The following is a 23,349-nucleotide window of genomic DNA, read 5'->3' on the forward strand; positions in this document are numbered from 1 at the left end:
ACAACAAATCTTCAAAGTAAACGCTTTGGTTACCTTTGAAGGGAATATACTCGCATGTAAGCGATTAAAGCACATACAGTCCCCATTTCCTGCTAAGTCCTATGTGACGCTTGTGTAGCTAAAAAAAGCGCTGCACGTGATCTTATTTTGAAAACCGGACGTTTCGTATGCGGTAAATCTTTCAGTTTTAACTTTTGGGAGCGCTTGTTTATCTTCCACAGTGCTGTGCAGGAAATACAGAGGAAGTGAGAAGGATGCTTCCTTTTGGAAAGAAACTAAAAAAAAAAAAAAAAAACTACAGACGCCAGTAGTGAGTGTTATTACTTTAGTTTAATTTTGCCTGCATTTACAGCTGAGGTTATTATTTAGCTGAGAAACCCACAGAGGCTGAAAATGGTGGCTAAAGTTGAGTATATCTAATGTTGTCCCTTTCTCTGTAACATGATTTGCATACATGGGCAAAAAGTGTTCACACTGAACAATTACTCCTTTGTAAGCTACTAGCAGGAAATGTTGACTAATTAGGAAAACAGTGTAAAAATATTTGTTTTATTTCCTTACTTTGTTACAGATAACAGCTTTTTATTTTTAAGCTAAATTTTGAGTAGAACTACACTAAACTAAGTTAGATTTTATATTCTTGAATAAATAAAGAGTAAAATGCGTGCAGTAGAGATGTAAATGTGAGCAGGGAAAGGGACTGTGCCCTTATAAAGTATGTGAATCGTCTTCATGAGCTAATGTTGTCTGCATTGTTTTCAAACCCCGCCCAGCCGCCACGTCAAAGACTTAGCCAGGAGCCCATAAACGAGCGCACCCCGTGGTCACACTGACAGACTGTCGGTGAGATAAACAAAGAGCCGGCGACTTTCCTGGACAACAGTTGACGCTCCTCAAGCTTCTCGGCAACATGGAAACTGGTAGGTTAAATGTCACTGTGTCCCCTCTCAGTGTTTGTGGCTGCCTGGATGAGTGGAGCTTGCATTTGGTTGCAGGAGAATGACAGCTGACCGAGCTAACCCGTTAGCATTCACTGCGTTAGCATGCCAGCCTGCTAGCACGACTTTATGCCGTCCATCCCTCTGTGAGCTAGGTTGACAGTTCACCCCCCCCCCCCCCCCCGACGGGTTATGGGGTTGTCAGCACGGTGCCAACATCACAATCTTAAATACATTAATCTTGCTCCTCTGCTCAGGCGTTAGGAACTCTTTCCAGGAACGGGATTTATTAGCCAGAGAGTAGCTAGCTCGTCTTGGAAATGCCACAGTGACTCTTTAAAGTCGTGGCCATTCATGGAAGTGAGAGTTCTGTTTGGGGAACCCTGCTTTTTACCAGAAAAGAGAATAGTTTCATTTATTTTTCAGTAGATCTCAATAACCACCCCAATCAGCCGAGGAATACTCCCTACTTTGTTTTACAACTCTTTTTATGCTTCTGGGCAAAGGTTGACTTTGAACTTGAACCTAAGGTCTGTGTTAGCCAGCTGCCCTGATTTACACAGCAACATTTAACAATAAAAAAAATACGTTGAAATTAAACAAATTAAAAACATTAAGAATTTCAATATTGTCTTTTTTTTTATTGTGAAGCTGACAGCAACAATGACCACCTCCTAAGCCTGTTTCCTTTTTTTAAAAGTCTGTATTCCAGCTCTATGGAGCAGTGATAATAAAGTGCTTGGCTAATGTAAAGCCAGCTGTAAGAGCACTGGTGTGTAAATTTGCAAGTCACCCTGGCTGCCTGTGCTTGGCCCCTCTCCATAGAAAGCCACCCTGATCTCTGTCCTCACCATTCATGCACTCAGTTGTTGGCTAAAAGCCTGGCCAACTAACTTTGTTTGGGCTGAGTCTTTCCCGTTTCTTCACTCTCTCTCACACACACACACACACACACACACACACACACACACACACACACACACGTGCACACACTCCTATCAGATATCTATTTAAATAAGATGCTGGCTTTTACTATTACAGGCTGACCCTTTGACACATGTCCTCCTTATCTATCCATACTGATCAGTGTCATAACTTTTAGCTGTTGTGGCTTAAGGAAAACCGTGTTGCGCTGACACATGACTGAGGCCGCACTCCCAGAATACTCTTTGCCTTAGGCTGGCTTCTACATTTTTTTTCTCCCATTTTTCTTTTTTTGATAACGCAGCAGCTAATGAGATTTGACACTGTCCTAATCTGTGATGGTCAGTGCATTTGAGCTTTGTGTTGATGGAAAATAACAGAATGCAGCTGAGCAAGAGATTTGAACTCGAGGCAGCATGCATGACTAGGCAATGTCCCTCTCAATGTTTAATTGCTCTATGCTGTTATTTGACGGAATAAAAAAACCACACACACACACACTAGTGCCAGTTTGATTCTGTGTGTGTGCGCACGCACACCCCTTCTTACCCACATCCAGTGGGACTGGACAGGCTTTCCAGTGCGTTCCTCTCACAGATGGAGCCAGTTGAGTGATCCCAGCAGCCAGCTCTGACCAGCCCTCAGCTCCCTGGGACAACTTGTAGTAGTGCTACTACAAAGCTTTCTTCATTTTAGTCCTCTTTTGCTGGTACTGCCTCTCCATGTACCCAGAATATTCTTTATTCTTTATCAGAGGGCTAATCTTAATCGTATAGGGTACCTTTTATAGATTTCAATGTAACCTCTGTGTGGACTGTGGAAAAAAGAAGTGAAGCACCAGGCGGTTATGGTGTTCAATAAAGCATATGCTCTTAGTTTATGACTATCGATCTGGTATTAGAGGCATCTTTCTGACATCTGAGTGCATGAGTACTCAAAAGATAGCTCTTAAGTGGGAAGTGTGCATGTTTAAACCGCACAGTTGAGTCATGGGAATTGGAACGGTAGGAAATTCCACTTTTGGATGCAGACAATCTGTCTGAATGTCTAGCCATGTTAGCTTTTCTATAATGTGCTAACTTTAGTTGTCCTCCCTCTCCATCCCTTCCTATTTTTTTCCTCTTCCCCATCACACTCCCTGTCTCCCACTTCTTGTTCCTAAAGGTTTGAGTCAAGAGAAGGTAGCCACCTTTGTTAAGCGGATGCGGTCTGAGCCGCGTTATCTGCTGGCCCAGAATGTGTCAACCTGCATCGACCCGTTGGAGGTTTGTCTTCACCGGCAGACTGTACAGGATACTGTGCACATCTTCCAGCACTCTATCCCCACAGAGGGCAAGCCCATCACCAACCAGAAAAACTCAGGTAGGACATGATGTAATACAGTTACATACACATGTACTCTGCACAAGATGCATGTTTAAAGTGTTTGTATTAGCAGGGCTGAATGGCTTGGGTAAGGTGTTCCTGAAATGCCATGTTTCAGGGGGGACTGGCCATCGCCCAAAAGGATTCAGGTTTCCAGCCACGTGCCCTTCACAGTGCCAAGTCGATGCCAAAAGTGATTTTTGAAATTAGGGTTGTTCAGAAATCAGTTTTGATTTATGTCATTAAGGAACTCATTAGCCTGGAAAGCTTTAGAGCGTTTGCTGGAGAACCCCGTCCTCATAGCAAAAAATGGCGGGAGTTATGAGGTGCTAACTACGGCACCCCTGTGCCGCCATATATCCAAAACTAGTCAATGATCAGCCAGGGGCCGCCTGATGCTTTATGCTCTTCTTTATGTGTCGGGGTGCCACTTATTGTCTGTTTCATTTAGAAATCATTCCCATTTTTAGTTTTCATTGTCATCTTTGAACCCGCCGCCAGTCATAGATGCTCAAAATGTTTACACCTTGTTTGATGGTGATAAATAGACTTCTATGTGCAAAATATTTAGCAGTAACTTAAAACAGTTTGTTTTATGTGTTTATTTTTAATATCAAGAACAACGTGGATAATTTCTACATTTGCATTTGGGTGTATTATTCTGTACCTGTCAGTCAACCCAAACAGTTGCTTAACACACTGAATTTAGTAATGTTGTATATTTGTCCTCACAGCAACATTTTACAGTTCAAACCGTTGACAGTTGGCGCACACCGGTTAGTGATGTCATTTCTGAAGCAAATAACGCTTTATTTTCCTAACATATAATTTGATTGCAGTTGTACATCACAAACGATGAATAGACATGGCTGGATATTTGATTAATTATTGCCAGGAGTGGGAATCACAGTCTTAACTCAAGATATGACAGTAATACGTAGCCGATGATGATGATGATAATAATAATGCTATGATTACACAGTGATTCTGTAATAGTCAAAACATTACAGCTGATTCTTTACGGTATCGGTGTATTGTGACACAATTATCTGTGATATTTACTCAGATGAAAAACAGATTTTCTATGGCAACCTCTAAAGGGGGCAGATGAAAGAAGAGGGTTTGACCTGTCGCCTAGCTGGACTGGAAGCAGCATTACTTTTTATTTCCTTATATTGTCAGAGGGAGTGTGTAATGTGGAATATATACTGTATATTAATCATTGCTGTGGTTTCTCTGCATGTATGTAAAGTACGCCACACTCCCTCTTTCAGAGCTTCTGTCATCATTTATAGTTTTTGCATGAAATGTAAAATTTGCATTGTGTTTACATATTTTTCTCACTGAAATAACAAGTTTATTTCCCCCTTTTTAGCATGTTTCACTTGCACAGTTTGGCATTAACCTCTGGTGGGTCAGCTGACACATCTTTGGGTTGGCTTGTTCTACTATGTGGATTTCAGCACCTCACAGCCTTCATGAGAGATCCAGCTGGAATGACTCATGTGTTGGTGGGGATGGTGTGGGCTACCAAAGTTAGTCTTGCCTCAAAAATAGACTAAATAAGAAAGAAATGATAGACTTGGGGCATCTCTAAGACAATCCATGCCAGCCACATTAAAAGAGAAGGCTGCTGTTTAGAAACAGATGAAGTCATGTATCAGCCCCTGTTGACAGCCATTGCTGCCCATTTATTTCAGCATTCAGCAAATTTAAAACCTTAAATTTCCACCCAATCATTAATTAATGAACCACCCAATCGGTCTCAGCTGCAGAAATCCTGGTCCACTACAGCCCTGTTATTCATTGAAGGGAAGGGATCTAACTAAACAAGCGATTCTAGTCTTTCAGGGTTTTTGTGATACTTGTTATCATCACAAGCGCACAAGGATGGCTTTATATTGCTGTTTGCGCATTAAGCCTTTACTAACCTGCATATTTCTAAATCTGTTTTCTCTTAATCACTAGGGAGATGTTGGATCTTCTCGTGCCTCAACGTCATGCGACTGCCCTTCATGAAAAAGTTTAACATAGAAGAGTTTGAGTTTAGTCAGTCCTATCTATTTTTCTGGGACAAGGTAAGACACACAGTAACACCACATATTGGTTATGGTTGTGGGCTTTTTCACTCCTTTAGTATTATTATTATTTTGGTACATTTCGGTGATGTAACATTCTGGTAAATGGATGGTTTTTGTTGTTTTGGAGTTGGGACACTGCGTGTGCATGCATGTGCCACTGGTGTGGTGTTATTATGCTACACCTTTTCTACTATACAGTCATTGTCCCACCTAAAACCCCCTTTTGTGCGTTGTTGTCAGTGCTCCACCCGGACCAACGTCACGGTGACTCCTTGCTGATTTTTTTTTTTTTTTAAATGCCGTCATCTTTCTCTTTTAAACTGTGTGTATTTTTAGCAGGCCCATCATAAACACACCCCTTCTTTGTGGCAGGTGCCAGATATGGGAGCTTCAGCTACTGTGGTATTAGTCGTAAACAAAGAAACAGTAAAACTCTCCTTAAGTTATCAGCTATTGCATTAGATTTTTAACCAATTTCAATAAAGTCTTAAATGAAAACTAATTTTAACAAATTACAGTTGATGACAGTAGCTCTTTAAATATGTAATAAGTCTAATGATAGCTGAACGATGCCTCTCTGGTACTTTTTTTTTCTTCTTTGGTTTTGTTTCAAGTCTCATGTGGTCGACTGTCTACTTTGACAGTCTCTGTTGTTGTTGTTGTTATCTCTCAGATCGAGCGTTGTTACTACTTCCTTCAAGCCTGTGTGGAGACGGCACAGAGGAAGGAGCCAGTGGATGGACGCCTAGTCCAGTTTCTTCTCTCCAATCCAACAAATGATGGAGGGCAGTGGGACATGCTGGTCAATCTCATTGGTTAGTTCTTATCATTGCACAGTGGTTCATGAATAGGTTAAAATTAATATATTAATTTTAATATATAAAATTAACTAGAATAGTGATCCCAGTTAATTTTATACTAGAAAGTGAGCTTCATTGGTTTTAAAATCTCTGGCCTGTTATTGTCTTAAAAATAATATTATTTTTATTATTTAATGTTGTGCTGTCTACAGAGAAGTATGGCGTCATTCCAAAGAAATGCTTCCCAGAGTCACACAGCTCAGAGGCCTCACGCAGAATGAATGACATCCTCAATCATAAGGTACTTTTGCACACTTCCTTCAGTTCAAAGCAAACAGAGCTCACATATGCGTCCAGCTAGAAGTCTCATAATGCCAATGAGCCCGTCCTGACTGTTTACCTCATGATGTGTTGCAGCTGAGAGAATACTGCCTAAGACTGAGGAACATGGTGGCCAGCGATGCCAGTAAAGGCGAACTGTCTGAAGCTATGGACAGCATGATAGAGGAGGTGAGATTGAAATCGCATGTGCAGTTTCTTTGTTTGCTTGTGTTTTTCTCAGAGCACTGCAAACTTTTATAGGATCACAGTTTGTGTTTGAACAAAGGAACTTCTGAATAAGTGTGGGACCTCTAGAGCAGTTGCCTGCTCAAAGTGTGCGACTTCCCAAAAATTCAGGAACTCTAAGGGCTGAGTTCGCCTGGCTGAATGACCAGGCTCTTTGCTAGGTGGCAGCGTCATATACCCTCTCAGCTACCCCACTACCTCCAAAAATAATTTTTCAGGTAAAAATAAAAAATACAAATGGTTAACCAATAGAAGAGTGTGTGAAAAGCCATTGTGAGTTCTCAGGTACATTCTTACTGACGAGTTGTGTGTAAGCTCCGGTTCCAATCCGCAGCTCTAATTTTTTCTTTTCACTCAGTGTTATTTCTTCTTATTAATTGATCATTTTCATCCTAGTTTATCCATGCATGTGGGATGATACCTGCCTGATAATTGTCCTGGCAGATTTGTTTTGTTTTTTTAAGCCCATGGGATGTTGAAACATGATGTTTTTGTGTGCTGGTTGTTACAATTTTATAAAGCCTGGTATGAATATTTGGACAAGAACTCAACTTGTACACAGTAGTATTTGTTAGCACTGAAACTGCTGTCTAGTCTGCCTTCCGGCTAGACCAGGGGTCGGCAACCTGCGGCTCCGGAGCCGCATGCGGCTCTTTAGTCCTTATAGTGCGGCTCCGCGTGGTTTGGGAAAATAAATTAGAAGTATTTAGCTGAAGTGTATTTTATTTATGTTAGTTCTTTTTTAACTTGTAGTTCTAAGTTGGAAGATTATTGTGATGTTGAAATATAAAAATAAAATTATATTCTATTATTTTTTTCATCGCTCAAAATAAGCGTCACACTCGCTGAAGCCAGTGTACCCGCCAAAACACCGTGCATTTATCGAGACTTTCAACCCCAGGTAGGCCAATTATGGATCTTTGGATCCACATTATGTCAGCAGCTGTTCTCCACCGTGAACTATGTTAACAACAAACACCACTCACGCCTCACAGATGACAGCTTACAGTCCTGCGTAAAGATGAAAGTGACTTCGTACAGCCCCGATTTGCAGACGCTGTGCGCAGAGGTTTAGGAGCAGAAGTCCCATTGTAAACATATCACGGCAGACCCGACGCATACAGCCGGCTGTAGCTTTTCAGCTCACAGCCCGACACATACCAACAACAGCATAGATGGCACAGACATTAGGCGTGATTGCGGGTCCCGCTCAGGTGCCTCCCCTGCAGCGGCACTGCAGACCACGCCCCGCCACACACATTAACCAGGCAAAATACATATTAAGGCAGAATTTTGCAAATATCTATTTTTTATTTTTTAGCAGCATAGTGCTTTTTTCCAATTATTATTATTTTTTTAAATCAGATCAAGGCTCCAAAGGCAATATAAGGGTGGCGGCTCACAACAGTTTTTGTTTGCTACATGGATCATTTTAGTTCAGCTGGGTGTTTTTCCTTTTGTTTTATTTCTTTAAGAGTTCAAAATGTGTTAATTACATAAATAAAATGAAATTTTCTCTATAGCACTTCATGGATTTAAGCAACACGCCTTAGTTGTTCACACAAAGCATAAAGGTAAAAAAACAATATATACAGTATTATCTTCATTTTAGATGTCAAAAAGTATTTGCAGCTCCCAGTGTTTTCTTTTGCGTGGAAACCGGGTCCAAATAGCTCTTTGGTTCTTAAAGGTTGCTGACCCCTGGGCTAGACTAATTACATGTAAGCTTCATTCATCAGCAGATTTAAAGACATGGGTTTGAGGGGGTTCTCATCTTTAATTGATCCGAGTTGTGACAGGTGGACAGATTTGATGGCTGCAGCAGTGGAAATAAAAGCAGAAGGGTGTAAAAGAGAGCAGAAGTTGGTAGTTCTGTTGTAGTTTTAGAAACAGGAAGTAAGACCTGCAGAGACACAGAAGTGTTGAAAGCAAATGGAAAATGTGCAGCTCTTGTAACATTGTTCCACTTTTACCAGAAGAGGGAGCTGTCAAATAATACATAACTGAGATGCTCAGAGCAGGCTATATGTATTCAGTGTGTCTATGAACACTAATGTTAGATTAAACATTACCTGGTGATGTGTTCAATTTCTACATGAAGTTGTCAGCAACTTTTAATTCATTACAAAGCAATAGTTCCAGTTTGTGACATCTAGTATGTAGGTATCAAAATTTCCCAAGTCCAATAAGAGAATTTGAGATTTTTAAATTCCAATGATAAATAATTGGTTTTATAGAAATGCATTTATAATATCCCAGCGCTATAGTTAAACATCAGTGCACGTTGCAGAGACATGCATTTGCAGACAAGGTAAAGGGAGAACACAATACTCTATAACAGCGGTCCCCAACCCCCGGGCCTCGGACCGGTACCGGTCCGTGAGTCGTTTGGTACCGGGCCGCGAGAGTTGAGGCTCAGGTGTGAAATGTATGGTTTTTAATCGGTTTTCAGCGTTATTTTGTTATCGTTTTTATCGTTAACTCGGTTTTCCTGGGTCTTTTCACGTGTGTTATGAATAAATCTTCTTTTTTTTGGTACTGGTACTAGTTTTATTTTGTTGTATTTATCCGCGACACTTTAAAGGCCGATTCGTGAAAATATTGTCGGGCATAAACCGGTCTGTGGCGCCAAAAAGGTTGGGGACCGCTGCTGTATGTAAAAAAGAGTAAACAAAAACGAATGCATTTCTGTTGGCTTCAGGCTCATAACACTGACAACATCTTGTTTATAAATGATTAAGGAAAGGTTTCCTTTAAATAGAACCAGACAAATGTTGGCATTTGTCTGCCGATGCATGATAACTTTTGTTTTTCTTACAGTGCTCATTCACATTTGACTTTTTGTAAAGGCAGTAAATGCATCTTGGGCCTTTTTTTTTTTTAAACTTCCTCTAATGTGCAGACAGTGTTTTGACCTACATTTTGTGTTTGTGTCCATTCACCTGCACACTACCTCTCATGTGACAAAGTTGCTGATAGTGATCTTGTTTATGGAACAGTCCGACGTCTAATGCTGGACAGTGATGCTGGTTTACCTCAAAGAGACAATACAATAAAAGGTGTGCAGGCACATGTAAACAAACACATGCAACACGTCATGAGCATAACACGTGTTTAAGGGGGACTACATGTGGTACACAGTGTGTTTGCGTGTGTGCTTTCTGAACACTGGGCAAGTTGCACTATGTAAGTGTGAAGCTTTATTCACGGCTCTTGTGTATGTGGGTGGGTCAATCGATCAATCAGTCAAGCTTCCGTTGAGACAATTGGGTCCGGTTAAGCAGCTTTTGTTGTCAGCTGTTAGGTCGTTTTGTGCTGCTGGCTGTTTGCTTGTTTAAACAGTCGCTCGGTAGATGCCCAGCCATCAACACAAAGACATGTACATCCACAAACACATGCTGTGCAAGAGTAAAGATGGAGGACCGGGTGGGAGGACAGAGGTTTGTCAGCATGTTTGTATGTACACCTGGAAGTGTTTTGTTTTGTGAAGCACCACACTCATTTCTTTTTATTTATTTATTTTTTACAAAATGGAACCAAATTATTCTGATCGCAGTTCATAATGGGATGCTCCCAGCAAATGCAATAAGGGAATAAATGTTAAATGTCTTTAAGCTTTGTTTATTCTGTGAATGGGGTTATACCATAGTTTCTGTATTTGATCATAAGTATTCTCCAGGGTAGGGTGAGAAGTTTGGCCATCCGGGAGGGGCTCAGAGTAGAGCCGCTGCTGCTCCACATCGAAAGGAGCCAGCTGAGGTGGTTCGGGCATCTGACAAGGATGCCCCCTGGGCGCCTCCTGGGTGAGGTGTTCTAGGCATGTCCCACCGGGAGGAGGCCCCGGGGCAGACCCAGGACACGCTGGAGAGATTATATCTCTCGGCTGGCCTGGGAACGCCTTGGTGTTCCCCCGGATAAGCTGGAGGAGGTGGCTGGGGAGAGGGAGGTCTGAGCCTCTTTGCTTAGGCTGCTGCCCCCGCGACCCGGCCCCGGATAAACGGAAGAAAATGGATGGATGGATGGATGGATGGATATTCTCCATGGTTTGCTGAGATGAGTAATGAGTTTTGCTTTCACCATCATAACAGACATTTGTTTGGATGGTTTACTTGAAGTGTTGAGGTGTCTTTTTATTTATTTATTGCTTATCAGACGAAATTGTATAATGATTCTTATATCTATCCATCCATCCACGTGTCCAGTTCATTGATTATGTTTAAACAATTAGTCACTTAAGATTTGTTACTTTTTCTTTCTTTTTTAATTTATAACTTTTAACGTCATTGGGTCAGCACATGGGTTAGCACTCGCAGAAAGAAGGCCCTGGGTTCGTATCCGCCACCTGGCTGAGGCCTTTCTGTATGTAGGTATGAGGGCATGTTGTCCATGAGTTCTCTCAGAGTACTCTGGCTTGTCCTACAGTCCATTCACCATTAGCCCTGGGACAGATTGGCACCCTGTCAAGGGTCTACCCTGCCTCTGCCTCGTGACAGCTGGGATTGGCCTCATCCCCATGTTGCTGTAGCTTTAACAACATTCCTAAATAGTAACTCTGTAAATTAGGACCAAGATGTCAAACCTTCGATGACAGACATTTTACCAGAGGCTTTGCAGCCAGTTCACAATACCACCACCAATGCCAATCGTGAGCCCAAGTTCATGCAGAACAGGCAGGCTTTGAGAAACCTGTGTTTAAGATTAAAAATTCACTGTTTATTTCATCTCGTTTAGAACCAAAACCGTGTTTGTGGACACAAGAACCCTGTGTACCTCCAGACTTCTGTCTGAAAACACAGTGTTACTGCTGCATGTTCATGTGCATTTGCATCCATGTGTGCACACGTGTTTCTCAGGATTAAAGTGCCATGCCAGTCCTACTTTGGTGCATGTGGAAGTGATGCTGTCCACCCACCAAACGTGGCAGCTGCGATTGTGCCCTGGTCTTCATCACCAAGCCCCGCACACAGTCCCGTGACAGAAACCCTGGGTTGCTGCTTCTGCTTCCACTTACTGTACCTGGGGTGTGCTTGATTTGAATGAATCTCTTTGCGTGTGAAGAATCAAGTCTTTTTTTGTGTGAGTGTGTGAGTGTGTGTTAACACTGCTCAGGCACATTGACTCAAACCACATAACATTTATCTAAGAACCTTGGCAAAAGAGGCTTAACCCGCTTCATAATGCACCTGCAGAAACGGCGTTCAAATCACCGCTGTGCGCTGACAGTTTGTTGTTATTGCTGCTAGGATTCCTGTGTCCATACAAGCGTTGTTGAGGCAGCCTTCTTCTTTCATGCTCTCTCAGATGTGCATCGGGGTTTCTCTTCTGTCACTTGTGTGGACAAGTAGACAGTACAAAGGCACAATCACTGGAAACTATACATGCACATGCAGCACTTCACACACATGAAACATACACAGATGGTATTCCTCACGCCACCACCGTACCCTTTCCATGCTCCATTGCGTCATGGAATCAGAAACACCATGTGCGGCTCTGCTCTTGGCTCTGAATACAGAGAGAGTGATTCTTAAGACAAGTCTAATTTACGAGACAGCCATCAACTCACAGAGGAACCCTCTTACCACAGCTCACACACCCTGCGCTGCAGGCTGTTGGCTCAGTTGATTTGTTGTTCGATGTGGGTGGGTTCCTACATATGTCTTTGTTACCGGCTGCAGTCGTTGCAGCCTCAGAATAGCCACTTTAGAGTTGTCCACCCACATTTCTTGAATTTTTTTTTTTCATGCACAATTGCAGGAATTTAACAATGCCCACATGTGTTGCATGTTTACAAAACATGGAAGTTTAATCAAAACCTCACTCATTTTTATCCAAACTGTTTGCATGGTGTCATTTGCTTACACTCACAAGTCCAGCTTCTAGACAATGGTTATAAATTTATCTCAGAGTAACAACGAGGCGCATGGTTTTCCTCAATTCGGCAAATTGTGCCAATCCAAGAACATTTTCAACCATCAAATGTATGTTTTAACCCTTTACTCCATAAAGATGACTTTTGACGCCCTCCTCTGTATTGTTAACGAAGAGTTTTGACACTTAGATGTAAATGTATATCCATAAAGACATGGTTTCTATTCAATGACCATTAGAATAGGGATACGGATTAGTACCAGTAAAGCTGATCACTCTCACTAATTTCTGATGCACACTCAGTCATTTTGTTCTGAAAGCAGGCCTGGTATGACAGAAACCACTCAGTTTGTTTTTAAAGCAGAAACAAGGATTGCAGGTTAAATCTGTTGCTATAGCATGTTACAAATGTGGAAGTATTGACGGCTAAATTAATTTTTTGTGGTTTTTGTACCAACTTTTGTGAATTATTCTTAAATTGCAATGATATTAAATGTGTAAATTGCTTTTTAATCACTTCTTTCAGCTTTTGTGTACGTTTTACTTGGCATCCTGAGTCGAGCCAACTCGGGCCAGTGTCTTCAACACTGGAGCGCAGATGCTATCAAGCATTAGCCAGGGTTAGCCCCAATAGCGTGCATTCAGCTCATTGTTTGTACCAAGACATGCAAACTCACTATGTCACAGAATGGAGACAGACCTGAGGTAGGTCTTCCGCTACAGACTGATGAGCTGAAAAGAAAGCCGCATGTTGACAAACTCCATCATAATCACTTACAACAGCTGGTTCCTGAAACCTGTTAACAGTTCAGATGTTTAGAATATTAAGATATGAATGACATGGCTGTTGAAGTTAGAATCTAAACACGGATCGAGCCCTGCAGATTTTTATGAACAACGCATGTTGGGTTTAGGAAAGAATCGAGGGGCTTTGGCTCGGATCATTGTAAACTGTCTCAAAATAGGAATTTACAAATCTTTAGACAGTTTAACTCACTGAAGTGGTTTCTGAGAATCAAATTAGAAAAAGCTTGCAACTTGGAGTTGAGCAAATTAATTTCAAACCTACTCTGTGACATTATCAAATCAGACACATTACATTGAGATGTGAAAGAGAGAGCCCAATATTTTGCAAACTTGCTATTCTGTATCCCCACCTGTCCCTCTTTCCCCATCACTCATGCATGTCAGTCACTGAGGCAGCAGGTGTTTCTATATTGATCCTGTTCTCATGTCATTGTCGCTGTTTATTCTCTTGACTAAGGTCTCCTCTCCTCACAGTCGCTTTACTTACATTGCCAGGTCCGATGAGAATGTACAAGGCTGGTGTTAAGGGCGACACTTGCTGTATGTGTCAGGGCATCAGAAAGAAGAAAACTGTAAAGCAAGTGGAAATGTTTCAATTTGTCAGGAGAGATTAAATGCAGGAACTGGAGGAAAAGGGAGTAGAGCCCGACGGGTGTTTTTTAAGACCTAGCGAGTGGATGGACACCCTGGTGTGTCCTCCTGCCCACAGAGCAGTCTAAATAAAGTGGCTGAATTGGGAACAAAGTAGTTCGGAGGTGTGGGGAGCTTAAGCAGATGCTTTTGTTGACTCAGCGCAAGTGTGTATTTTTGTGTGTGTCTGTATTTTTGTGACTTTACGCATTTCTGTAAAAAAGAGGGGATTGGTTTGTTTGTTTAAGACTGGCCTGAATTTATGCCTTTTTTCCACTATGTGAACATTTCTGGAGTGGGGCTCCTACATTCTACTTTGTATAATGGGATATTTAAAATGTGTGTAAAGGTCAGAGAAGCGCTGCCACAGGAGCTAGGTTTCCTTTAGTCCTTTAACACACACACTGAAGCGATACATTGCCAAGGCAATGTGTCACTGTCTAGTGGCCCTCTTTTTATCTACGGCGAATAATGGTCTCGATACAATGATTAATTTCTCAGTCCGTTATTAATCATATTTCATAGGAAAAGTATGTGCTCAGTCTTGGGAAAAGAACAGAGGATGGGAGTATTGAAAAGCTTAAGGGGGAAATTCCAGAGATAGCTATATCAGGGGTTAGGAGGGCCAGATTGACAGACGGCCCAGTCCAAACAACCTGATTTAGCCCACAAGAACTCACTCTGAACTTCTGCACTGAAGGAAGACGCACATGGCGGAAGGGCAAAGGGGTGTGTGCTGCAAATGGAAAAGAATGGAAGCGCAGCAGTGGGAAAATGCAGGGATAATTGGAAGAGGTCTTGGTACTCATCAAGGGTATGCAGGGATGGACAACAGATGTTTGCAAATTAGGAATATTGAATATACAGGCTCAAGTGAAAGCGGTGGCTCCCTCCGTCTCTGTAGTTGAGGTGAATTGGTAGGAATCTCTGCTTGCCTTATTAAAATGTAGAGTTTGCTGAAATGTGCCATGTTTGCTTTAAACTGCCTACAAATGCTAAATAGACTTTAAAGCCAAACCTTTATCTAAACTGTCTTTGTGCTGTGCAGGTTTTCCGAGTGGCCAGTGTTTGTCTAGGCAGCCCTCCTGAGACCATCTGTTGGGAGTACAGGGACAAGGATAAGAACTTCAATCGCATGGGACCGCTCACTCCTCAGGAGTTCTACAGGAAGCATGTGAAACCCCTATACAACATTCAGGACAAAGTAAGTGACCCCCCTTGGACACCACAGATGGAGAGCCTGTAGGTTTCTGTGGTCTTTGTGTAGCTGTAGAAACTCTGATCTTGTGTGGTTATTTCCTCTATCCCCAGGTCTGCCTTGTAAATGACCCTCGACCCCAGAATCCTTATGGAAAGCTGTACAGTGTCGAGTTCTTGGGTAACATGGTTGGTGGTCGCAGCACTCTGTACAACAACCAGCCCATCCAGCTACTGAAAAAAGCTGCAGCTGAGTCCATAAAGGATGGAGAGGTACGTTGGCACAAGTGGGCACAACTCCAGGCACAGATGTGTGCACAACTGTGATTATTGTTTTGGGTTTTTTTCTTTCCACCCATCTTAGGCTGTGTGGTTCGGTTGTGACGTTGGGAAACATTTCCACAGCAAGCTGGGCATTAATGACATGAATGTGTGAGTATAACTGAAGGATGTCCAGTGTACAGTATATGAACAAATCTCCAACAAGTGTTGAAGTAGTGATTTATCTTAAGATAAACTTTGGCATACCAAACAAAGAAACTGGATTTTTCTCCCTTCTCTTACACTTAAAGGATTAGAGGAACACCGGGAGTGTCTACAGCAAACAATCTGTTTTGTTCACTTGACTGTGGTAAAGGTATCTTTAAAAAGCCTTAACAACAAAGGGAACATTTTTATCTGTGCCACATCTTCATTTGACCGGACCAGACAACATCTGCCTTTTTGAGGTGTCCGTCTCCCCACGCAGGAAAAGTGCCCATCTTTGCCCTTCAGGTGCAGCAGCAGCAGCAGCATCTGTGTCTGAGTTGCTGGCGCCAGGCTTAAATTTGCCCGCTGAACCAAACCAGCATGGTGCCGAATGTCTGGTTTCATCTGCACTGAAGCTCATCTTTCACACAGATCTCTTCTTGTAACAGTACATTATAACTGGAATGAGGCTGAGGCTTAATGTGGCCTCATTTCTAGACAGACATGCTCAAAGTGGAAATGAAACAGCGGGCTGCCTTTTTAGCTGCAAAATCCCAGCTTATGTAGGCGGCGTGTTTTGTGGCTTTTTATGGTCATTACATCTCTTCCCTCTGTTCCTGTCAGAAACAGATTTTATTATTGTTAAAACATGACAAAAAACAAATGCATTAAACCATTTCTTGTCATAAGTGTGTAGAGGAGCTGGTGTTATCACATGATTTTGTGCATTTCATACAGGTTCAACCATGAGCTTGTGTTTGGGGTTTCAGTGAAGAACCTTTCAAAGGCGGAGAGACTGATATATGGCGACTCTCTCATGACCCATGCAATGATTCTCACCGCTGTCACAGACAAGGTACGCTCACACAATCATGCAGTACAGGTATGTGACTGTTTGGTACACTCGTGTATACATGCAGTACTTATACAAACTGTCCAGCGAGAACACACACACTCAGAATTTCCCAAGGTTTATTGTATGAAAGTCTTGCCATGTGTTTACACTGCTTTAATCCGCTGCAGTTTTTTTTGTAGTGCTGTCAATTCCCCCCTTTTTAAGTAACCCCAGCTGTCAGGACACTTTCTTTCCTCTTGTCTCACTGTTATCTCCCATTGTCTCTTGTTCTCCTTCTGTCTCTCAGGATGGAAAAGAAGGTTATGAAAAGTGGAGGGTGGAAAACTCCTGGGGTGACGACCGTGGCAACAAAGGTAACACAAAACCCTCTTGCTGCAGAGCAGAAGCCTGATTTCTTTGATGTGACGCTGATTGGCAGCTGTCAGCCTCTGGTCGGGTGATTGTCATCTTCCTGTTTGTGTTCCTTAAATTAAAAACAGGGTCTTGAACTTGTAATTGGTTATGTTCCTCTTCACCACAACAGAAACGCAGGGGGCCTTTATTTAAAAAAATAAAAATAATAAGAGTTATGAAATTTACAGACACAGTTTGACACAGATTATGCATGTTTATTCAAAATAGGAATTTCTGCTATTGGCTTCTGTCTCATAATTGTGTGCAAATATCTGCACTTCTGCAGGGCAGGTTATAGCAGAGGAAATAAGGAATGTTGGATAAAGCAACACAGCTCACAGGCAACAGTTTAATCTTTCTTTCTGGACTCGAGTCAGGAATGTCAGGCCCTTTGTTGGTCAGCACTGAATATTTAGGGGCCAAACTATCAGCTAAAGCTAGCTTGACTGTATGCGTGCTTCTCAGGCACAGATATCAAAAATAGTAATTTCCCAAACATAGGAAATTTCTCATTATTGAGATACACTAATATGAAGTAACGCATATAAAACAGAATTTGACTCGCCAAATGTGGAGTATTAATTTCATTAATAATCGGGCCTTTTACATGTGTGTCTGTGGAAACTGACTCAACTGGCTATTTGAGGTACTGCATGCACTAGAGTTGAAGTTTGACTGAAAAACTAGAGTGATGTATGACACAGTGTTTTTAAGTTAAGATGGTTGGAAATTCAGAACAACAGTTCATTCAACAACACTAATCTATTAATTAATTAGCTGATTTTAATGCATTTTAATATACAGTGCCTTGTATAACTAATGTCCATTAGTCTTAGGGGGGCTGTGATCTATCCCAGCTGTCGTAGGGTGAGAGGCAGGGTACACCCTGGACAGGTTGCCAGTCTGTTGCAGGGATACCAGATAGACACAGACTACGTCCACAGTAGCATTTTCAGTTGTTTTCACAGAGTTGTGCGTCCACATTGAAACGGCCGTAAACGCTTACGTTCCAGTACTGCACATGTGTGAAACGCAAGAAGATTCGACCTGCCTCATTTCTGTCTGCTTTTTATTTACTTTCCGGCTCGTTGAAACGTCGCGGCAACACATGACTAAAATGCATTAGAAAGTCTCCGTGGGCCATTTTAGTTAACAGTTAACATAACGCCACTAACTGCATGTCTTTGGACTGTGTGAGGAAGCCAGAGTGCCCATGCAAAACATGGGGAGAACATGCAAACTCCACACAGAAAGACCCTAGCCTAGTGGTGGAATTGAACTCAGGACTTTCTTGCTGTGAGGCAACAGTGCTAACCACCGTGCCACCTGCCTTAAATGATCCTATCAGTGTGACTTGAATACAGGCCCAGCAGTTAGGCATCCAATTGGAAATGGGATGAAATATCCATACCAGCACATGTGATTATAAAGCACATATTTAGGTGCTTTTTTTTTTTTTTTCAGGAGCTAAAGGTAAACGTTAAAAATAGAGAGACACATAGCAGAAGCCAAGGTCTGAAATGTTTCAAAGTGTGTTTTGGTCCTCAGCTGTTGACATGGAGACCTTTTGATTGTCTAACACACCAGAAGCGTACAAAGAATTTCAACTTTTGAACCATGGTTTATTTTTTAGTGGTCTAGTTGTTTTTTGTTTTATTTTTAAACCACATATTAGATTTAATTTTGATAACCTGAGTCAGTCTTGGTCAAAGTACCAATAAAGCATTTTGAGGCATCACGGAAAACTGTAGGGTGTCTGTCATTAAGTAGGTTTGGCTTCCTTTATGCAACAGCCCTCCCAACACAACAGGTCCTCCACACCACTGCCCCAGATGACTGTTACTATGCCCACTATTTTATTTATTTATTTTCCTAATCTTCCTCTGATCTTCTCTGCCTTACCGCCCTGTTACTGAGCTTAGGCTTCCACTCCAAATGATGGGAGGGTATTTAAGGTCAGTGGTGGATCGTCTCATGACACACACACACAGACATACAGTACAAGATGTACACATAACGAGACGCACACTTACTCTCAATATTTGCTTGAACCCACAAACCTTAGTGACTGTTGAGAAAACATGTGAAAACCCCTCAGTCAAATGAAGTGTTTTTCATGCATATCTTATTCCATAAACACCAGCAGATGGGGGGAGGCCAGGGCCCCCAGCCCCTCCACAGCCAAATTAATAAAGTTTTTCTTTTGAGAAGAAAAGTCTGAGAAGTGGAGTTCACTGGGGAATCTGGAGGCTATGTTTGTTTGACAAAAGCTGAGGGGAGAAAAGAAGGGAAGTAGATGTGGAGGCAATTTGGGGAAAATGACAAAGAACTGAAGAAATTAAAGAATAGTGAACAAAAGAAGGAAGCCAAGAAAGAAAGTGCTCGTAAGATTTATAAGACTTGATGTCTCCCTTTAGTCTTTTAATATTTCTTCTAACCATAAAAGGATCTCTCAGGAGAGTTTTAACTTTCCGTTTCCTCCATCTTTAATCCTTCAAACAGACGTTGTTATGACTCTGCTCACTTTACAACTCGAACTTTTTACACCGTTTAAGAGTAATATTTTGTCTCAATCGCTGAGAGTTTAATATGGGTTTAAGGATTCTGTAGATTTGTTATTTTCACCCAAACGGTTATCTGCTCTTTAGTCCTGTAAAGGAAACTAACATTTTAAATTTATAAAACTGCTTTTTACACTATGAAAGAGCCCAAGTGTTTAAATAAATAAACAAATAAATATAATTTTAATATCCATTGATCCATTTATTCTTTTCCTCTTGATCATTAATTTATGCTGCAAAACTACAGAAGCTGAAATGACCTTGTTGAGTTTACACAAGTGGCTGACTCCACTGCACACATTTATACTTGTGCACTGCTCTGCAATTTCACCACCAAAGTTTCTCTCTTTTGAGTCGACCCATAGAAATATGCATTGGAAGAAATGACAGCTCTGAATGGTCGGTCGTTGCAGGCTGTGCCGTCGTGGCTTGTATGGCTACAACTAATATGGGTACAGCTGCAGTGTGAATACTCAGGTGGTGAACTCGTGATGGTCAGAAAGTCGAGTGTAGAAGGCTGAACATTTGTGACCCTCAAGTAGGTTTTTCTACAGCAGCTATTTTAAGTGTTGTAAATGTCATTGGCAGACGTTCACATCATTATTAATCTAATAAGTAACAAGTGTTTACCCACTGTGTCAGGTTAAAAAGTTGTAAATGTTCAAAAATGTGGCAGCTAGCAGGACAAAATGCAGCATTAGTCATGCTGATAAGGAAAACAGCTAGCTGTTTTGTTTGTTTTTAAAAAATAAACCATGAAATGAAAGCGAATACACGGTGTATATAGTGTTAGTCATGCTTTTAGGCATTTTGCAGTTTATTTCAGTAGTTAGATTTTGCAAAACGGGATAAAAATGGCTATTTTCAAATGTCTAAATCATTGTCACATCACCTTTTCTTTTTTGCAATATGGATTAAAATCACAGATCCTCTGGGCCAGATTGCGTACTTCAGAATAGCTGAATAGGTGGCTCGCTTACACTACACCCATCTGGTCTGAGACAGGACATTCAGCCTATCCCAAAAAACAAATAACACCCAACATTCACACACACACTATGCCACCCAACACGCGGGTTCCAGGAAGCTCACATCAATACACACATGGTTACTGCAGTGAGAACCAGGCAGTATGCCATGTGAGATTTGCGTACTTGGAAGAACACGGATACACAGCATACACGCCACCCCGATACATTGTTTTGAACTGTGCACGTTCTTGCGGTTACCCTGACGTCTTTGATAAGTCAACTTGACAGTTAGAGGGATGCTCAATTCCGAACACACGAGAAAGGGTGGGGGGGAAGGAAAAAAGGAAGAGCTGGAGCAAAAAGGTGGTATGAGGAAGGGGGGGAAGAAAAGTAAATGAACTTGGAGTTCAGTGTTTCCAGTTCTAATCCAGCTTCCCATATGGGCCAGTTCAGCGCGAGGTCTGAGCTGCTCTGGTTTCACCGAGCTTCTAGCCTCTTTTATTTATGCGGAAGACGCACACAGACATCTTTGATTTTAATTAATCGTTTCAGTATGGGGCTAGATTCTCATCCAGAAAGTGATCAGGTTATTCCAGCATCCTTTCAGTGTAAGCTCAAGGTAAACTCACAGGAATCTGAACTCATTCATGTTGACCTTGTACGGCTGCACACAGGGACACAGGGAGAGGGAAGCAGACATTGTTTGGTTTTATCAGGGTGTGCATGCAGAGCTGATAGCTAAAGTGCTGAATGCATGCCGTACTGAAGGGTGGGATAGTGTGAACTATAGCGGGCGGGGGTCCTTCGTGTCTGCAAAAAGCTCTTTTGCCTGTTGAACAATAGTTTAAAACTAAAGAGCACTTAGCAGGATTTCAAACATGCATGCATCAACAAAGTGTGGTGGACCATTCTGTTGAATTCTTCTTCCTCTCTACTCCTCCCCTTGCAATGAAAGAAGCATAACCGCATTATCGCTAGATTAATAAAATAAGCCACTTTGTATGAGTCTGTGTAGCGCTGTCTACCTGTGAAAATTATTTGGAAATAAGTGGACCCCAAAAAAAAGCTAGTATTTGAAGAATTTTACAGCAGCTACTTTATACTAAAACATTTGGTGTGTTCCCATATTCATAAAAATCCTTTTTCTTTTTTTTTTTTCTTTTTTTTTTTAAAAAAGTCTATATCAGATTGTGATATTGGCACAAGAGATGTTGATAAATAATGCTAACTGGCCTCATTTCCTGAGTTTTGCTAAACAATTTCCATTATCATGTAAGTTTTCCATTTCAAGAGAGAGTAGGCCTCTTATCCAGCTCGGTCTGGGTGTAGCTGCTGCTGCTATTGACAGATGTTGGGAGCTGGATGAACGTGCCATTGTAAAGCTTTCTGATTTGTTCAGCCGTCGCCTTTGGTGCTAAACACGAGAGCTGAAGGAACATTCTACCACGCACGAGTTGGCCTATTATTTTTATGATATTCCTTTATGAAAAAAAACATTTTTCATTGTTTGTGTTTTGGCCAAATTCTTCTTTTTCTATTAAATAGATATACTGAAAGATAAATGTTTCAACATGGGACTGGACTCAAAAGGACTGAAGATTCTGGACGACAAAATTGTTTATTTAACTGTGGAAATGATCTCATCATCAAATGTATAAGAGACGATAGACAATAATGGGAAGCAGTTGTACATCTTTGTTTTGTTTTTTAAAGCATAAAAATCTAGATTTCAAAGAAAACTGATTCTAAAGAATTGCATAGCATCTTAATAACGATGACCAAAATCGATAGGCCTCACTTCTGTATTTAAAAACCTAGACGGGATTCATGCCAGTGATCAAAATCAGTCCTGAGATGTGTTTTCATGCTTGTGTTGAGATATTTTGGTTTTCTAAAATACATTACGTGTGTGGGTTTTTGTTTGTTTGTTTGTTTGTTGCTTTTCAGACACCTGTTTCTACCACAAAATATGCAAACCTTCTAGTGAATTTCAAACCTGAAGTTTGGGTGCTGTGACTCTCGTTGTCTGGTTTCACAGATAATTTTGCCATTTTAAACAGTTAAAGCCTTTTTCTATGTGAAAATTGTTTAGGTCTAGGGTTTAACTTTACCTATTATATTGATCTAATTCTTGACCAGAACCTGACTGACATTTGTTCCTTGTTTTGGTAATTTATTGAAAAGAGTCGGTCTTCTGCTGAGTACTTGAATCACAAGGAGAATCCAAGCAGCTGACCTGATGTCTTCTTGTCTCCCTCTGTCTCTGTAGGTTACCTGATAATGACGGATGACTGGTTCTCTGAGTATGTTTACGAGGTGGTGGTAGACAAGAGGTTCCTGACCGGTGATGTCCTGGAAGTGATGCAACAGGATCCCATCGTACTTCCTGCCTGGGACCCGATGGGATCCCTGGCATAGCTAGAGAAATCTAGGTTTTAGCCCCACCCTCTGGTCAATTTGACTCCGCCCTATTCCTCAGCTGCTTTTACCTCTCCAACATTTCCCCAACACCTCCTTCTAAAACGGCCTGTACTTCTAGAAAAAATAATAAAGATTTTGTTTTCTTTTTTACCAGACTGCCTTTGTCTTTTGTCTATATTTCTTTCTTTCTCAGACTGCTGGAGGTTTATTCTGTTGCTTACACACTGCATGTATCTGCAATCTCAGCTCTGGACTTAATTAGTTGATTAGCTGCTGACAAATATTGTACAAGGCCGTTAAGTTGTTTGAATGTTTTTAATTGAAGTTTATGTATTCCATTTTTGTGTGCATGTGTTTCACCAGGACAAAACAGCAGTTCATAGTTAAGTGCTGGAAGTAACACACTAGTAACGCAATCATATCATAACCTCCCGTCCCTGCAATCAGCACAGTGTAAACCAGCCCCTGAATAGCAAACAGCAGTCCAGATTTTTTTTGG

At 41.4% G+C, this 23,349-nt stretch overlaps 1 protein-coding gene across 1 annotated transcript; it reads left to right on the forward strand.

Moving 5' to 3' along the window:
- The first annotated feature begins 785 nt into the window (after window positions 1-785).
- blmh (bleomycin hydrolase) lies at window positions 786-23,005 on the forward strand. The gene is made up of 12 exons (XM_084950928.1): window positions 786-920; window positions 3,027-3,224; window positions 5,196-5,305; window positions 5,982-6,123; window positions 6,321-6,409; window positions 6,526-6,618; window positions 15,032-15,187; window positions 15,295-15,453; window positions 15,545-15,612; window positions 16,387-16,504; window positions 16,791-16,857; window positions 22,699-23,005. Exons 1-12 carry the CDS (start codon window positions 911-913, stop codon window positions 22,845-22,847), a joined length of 1,359 nt encoding a protein of 452 aa, XP_084807054.1. The 5' UTR covers window positions 786-910; the 3' UTR covers window positions 22,848-23,005.
- The last annotated feature ends 344 nt before the right edge of the window (window positions 23,006-23,349 follow it).

The sequence above is a fragment of the Perissodus microlepis genome, chromosome 14 (assembly GCF_051167445.1).
Source record: "Perissodus microlepis isolate ML-2025 ecotype Zambia chromosome 14, ASM5116744v1, whole genome shotgun sequence".
In the NCBI taxonomy this organism is placed as follows: domain Eukaryota; kingdom Metazoa; phylum Chordata; class Actinopteri; order Cichliformes; family Cichlidae; genus Perissodus; species Perissodus microlepis.

Excerpts from the sequence above, each read along its gene's own strand:
- blmh (XM_084950928.1), top strand. Across the intron at positions 3,225-5,195 it reads CACCAACCAGAAAAACTCAG|GGAGATGTTGGATCTTCTCG; the intron begins GTAGGACATGAT and ends CTTAATCACTAG. Across the intron at positions 16,505-16,790 it reads TCACCGCTGTCACAGACAAG|GATGGAAAAGAAGGTTATGA; the intron begins GTACGCTCACAC and ends TCTGTCTCTCAG.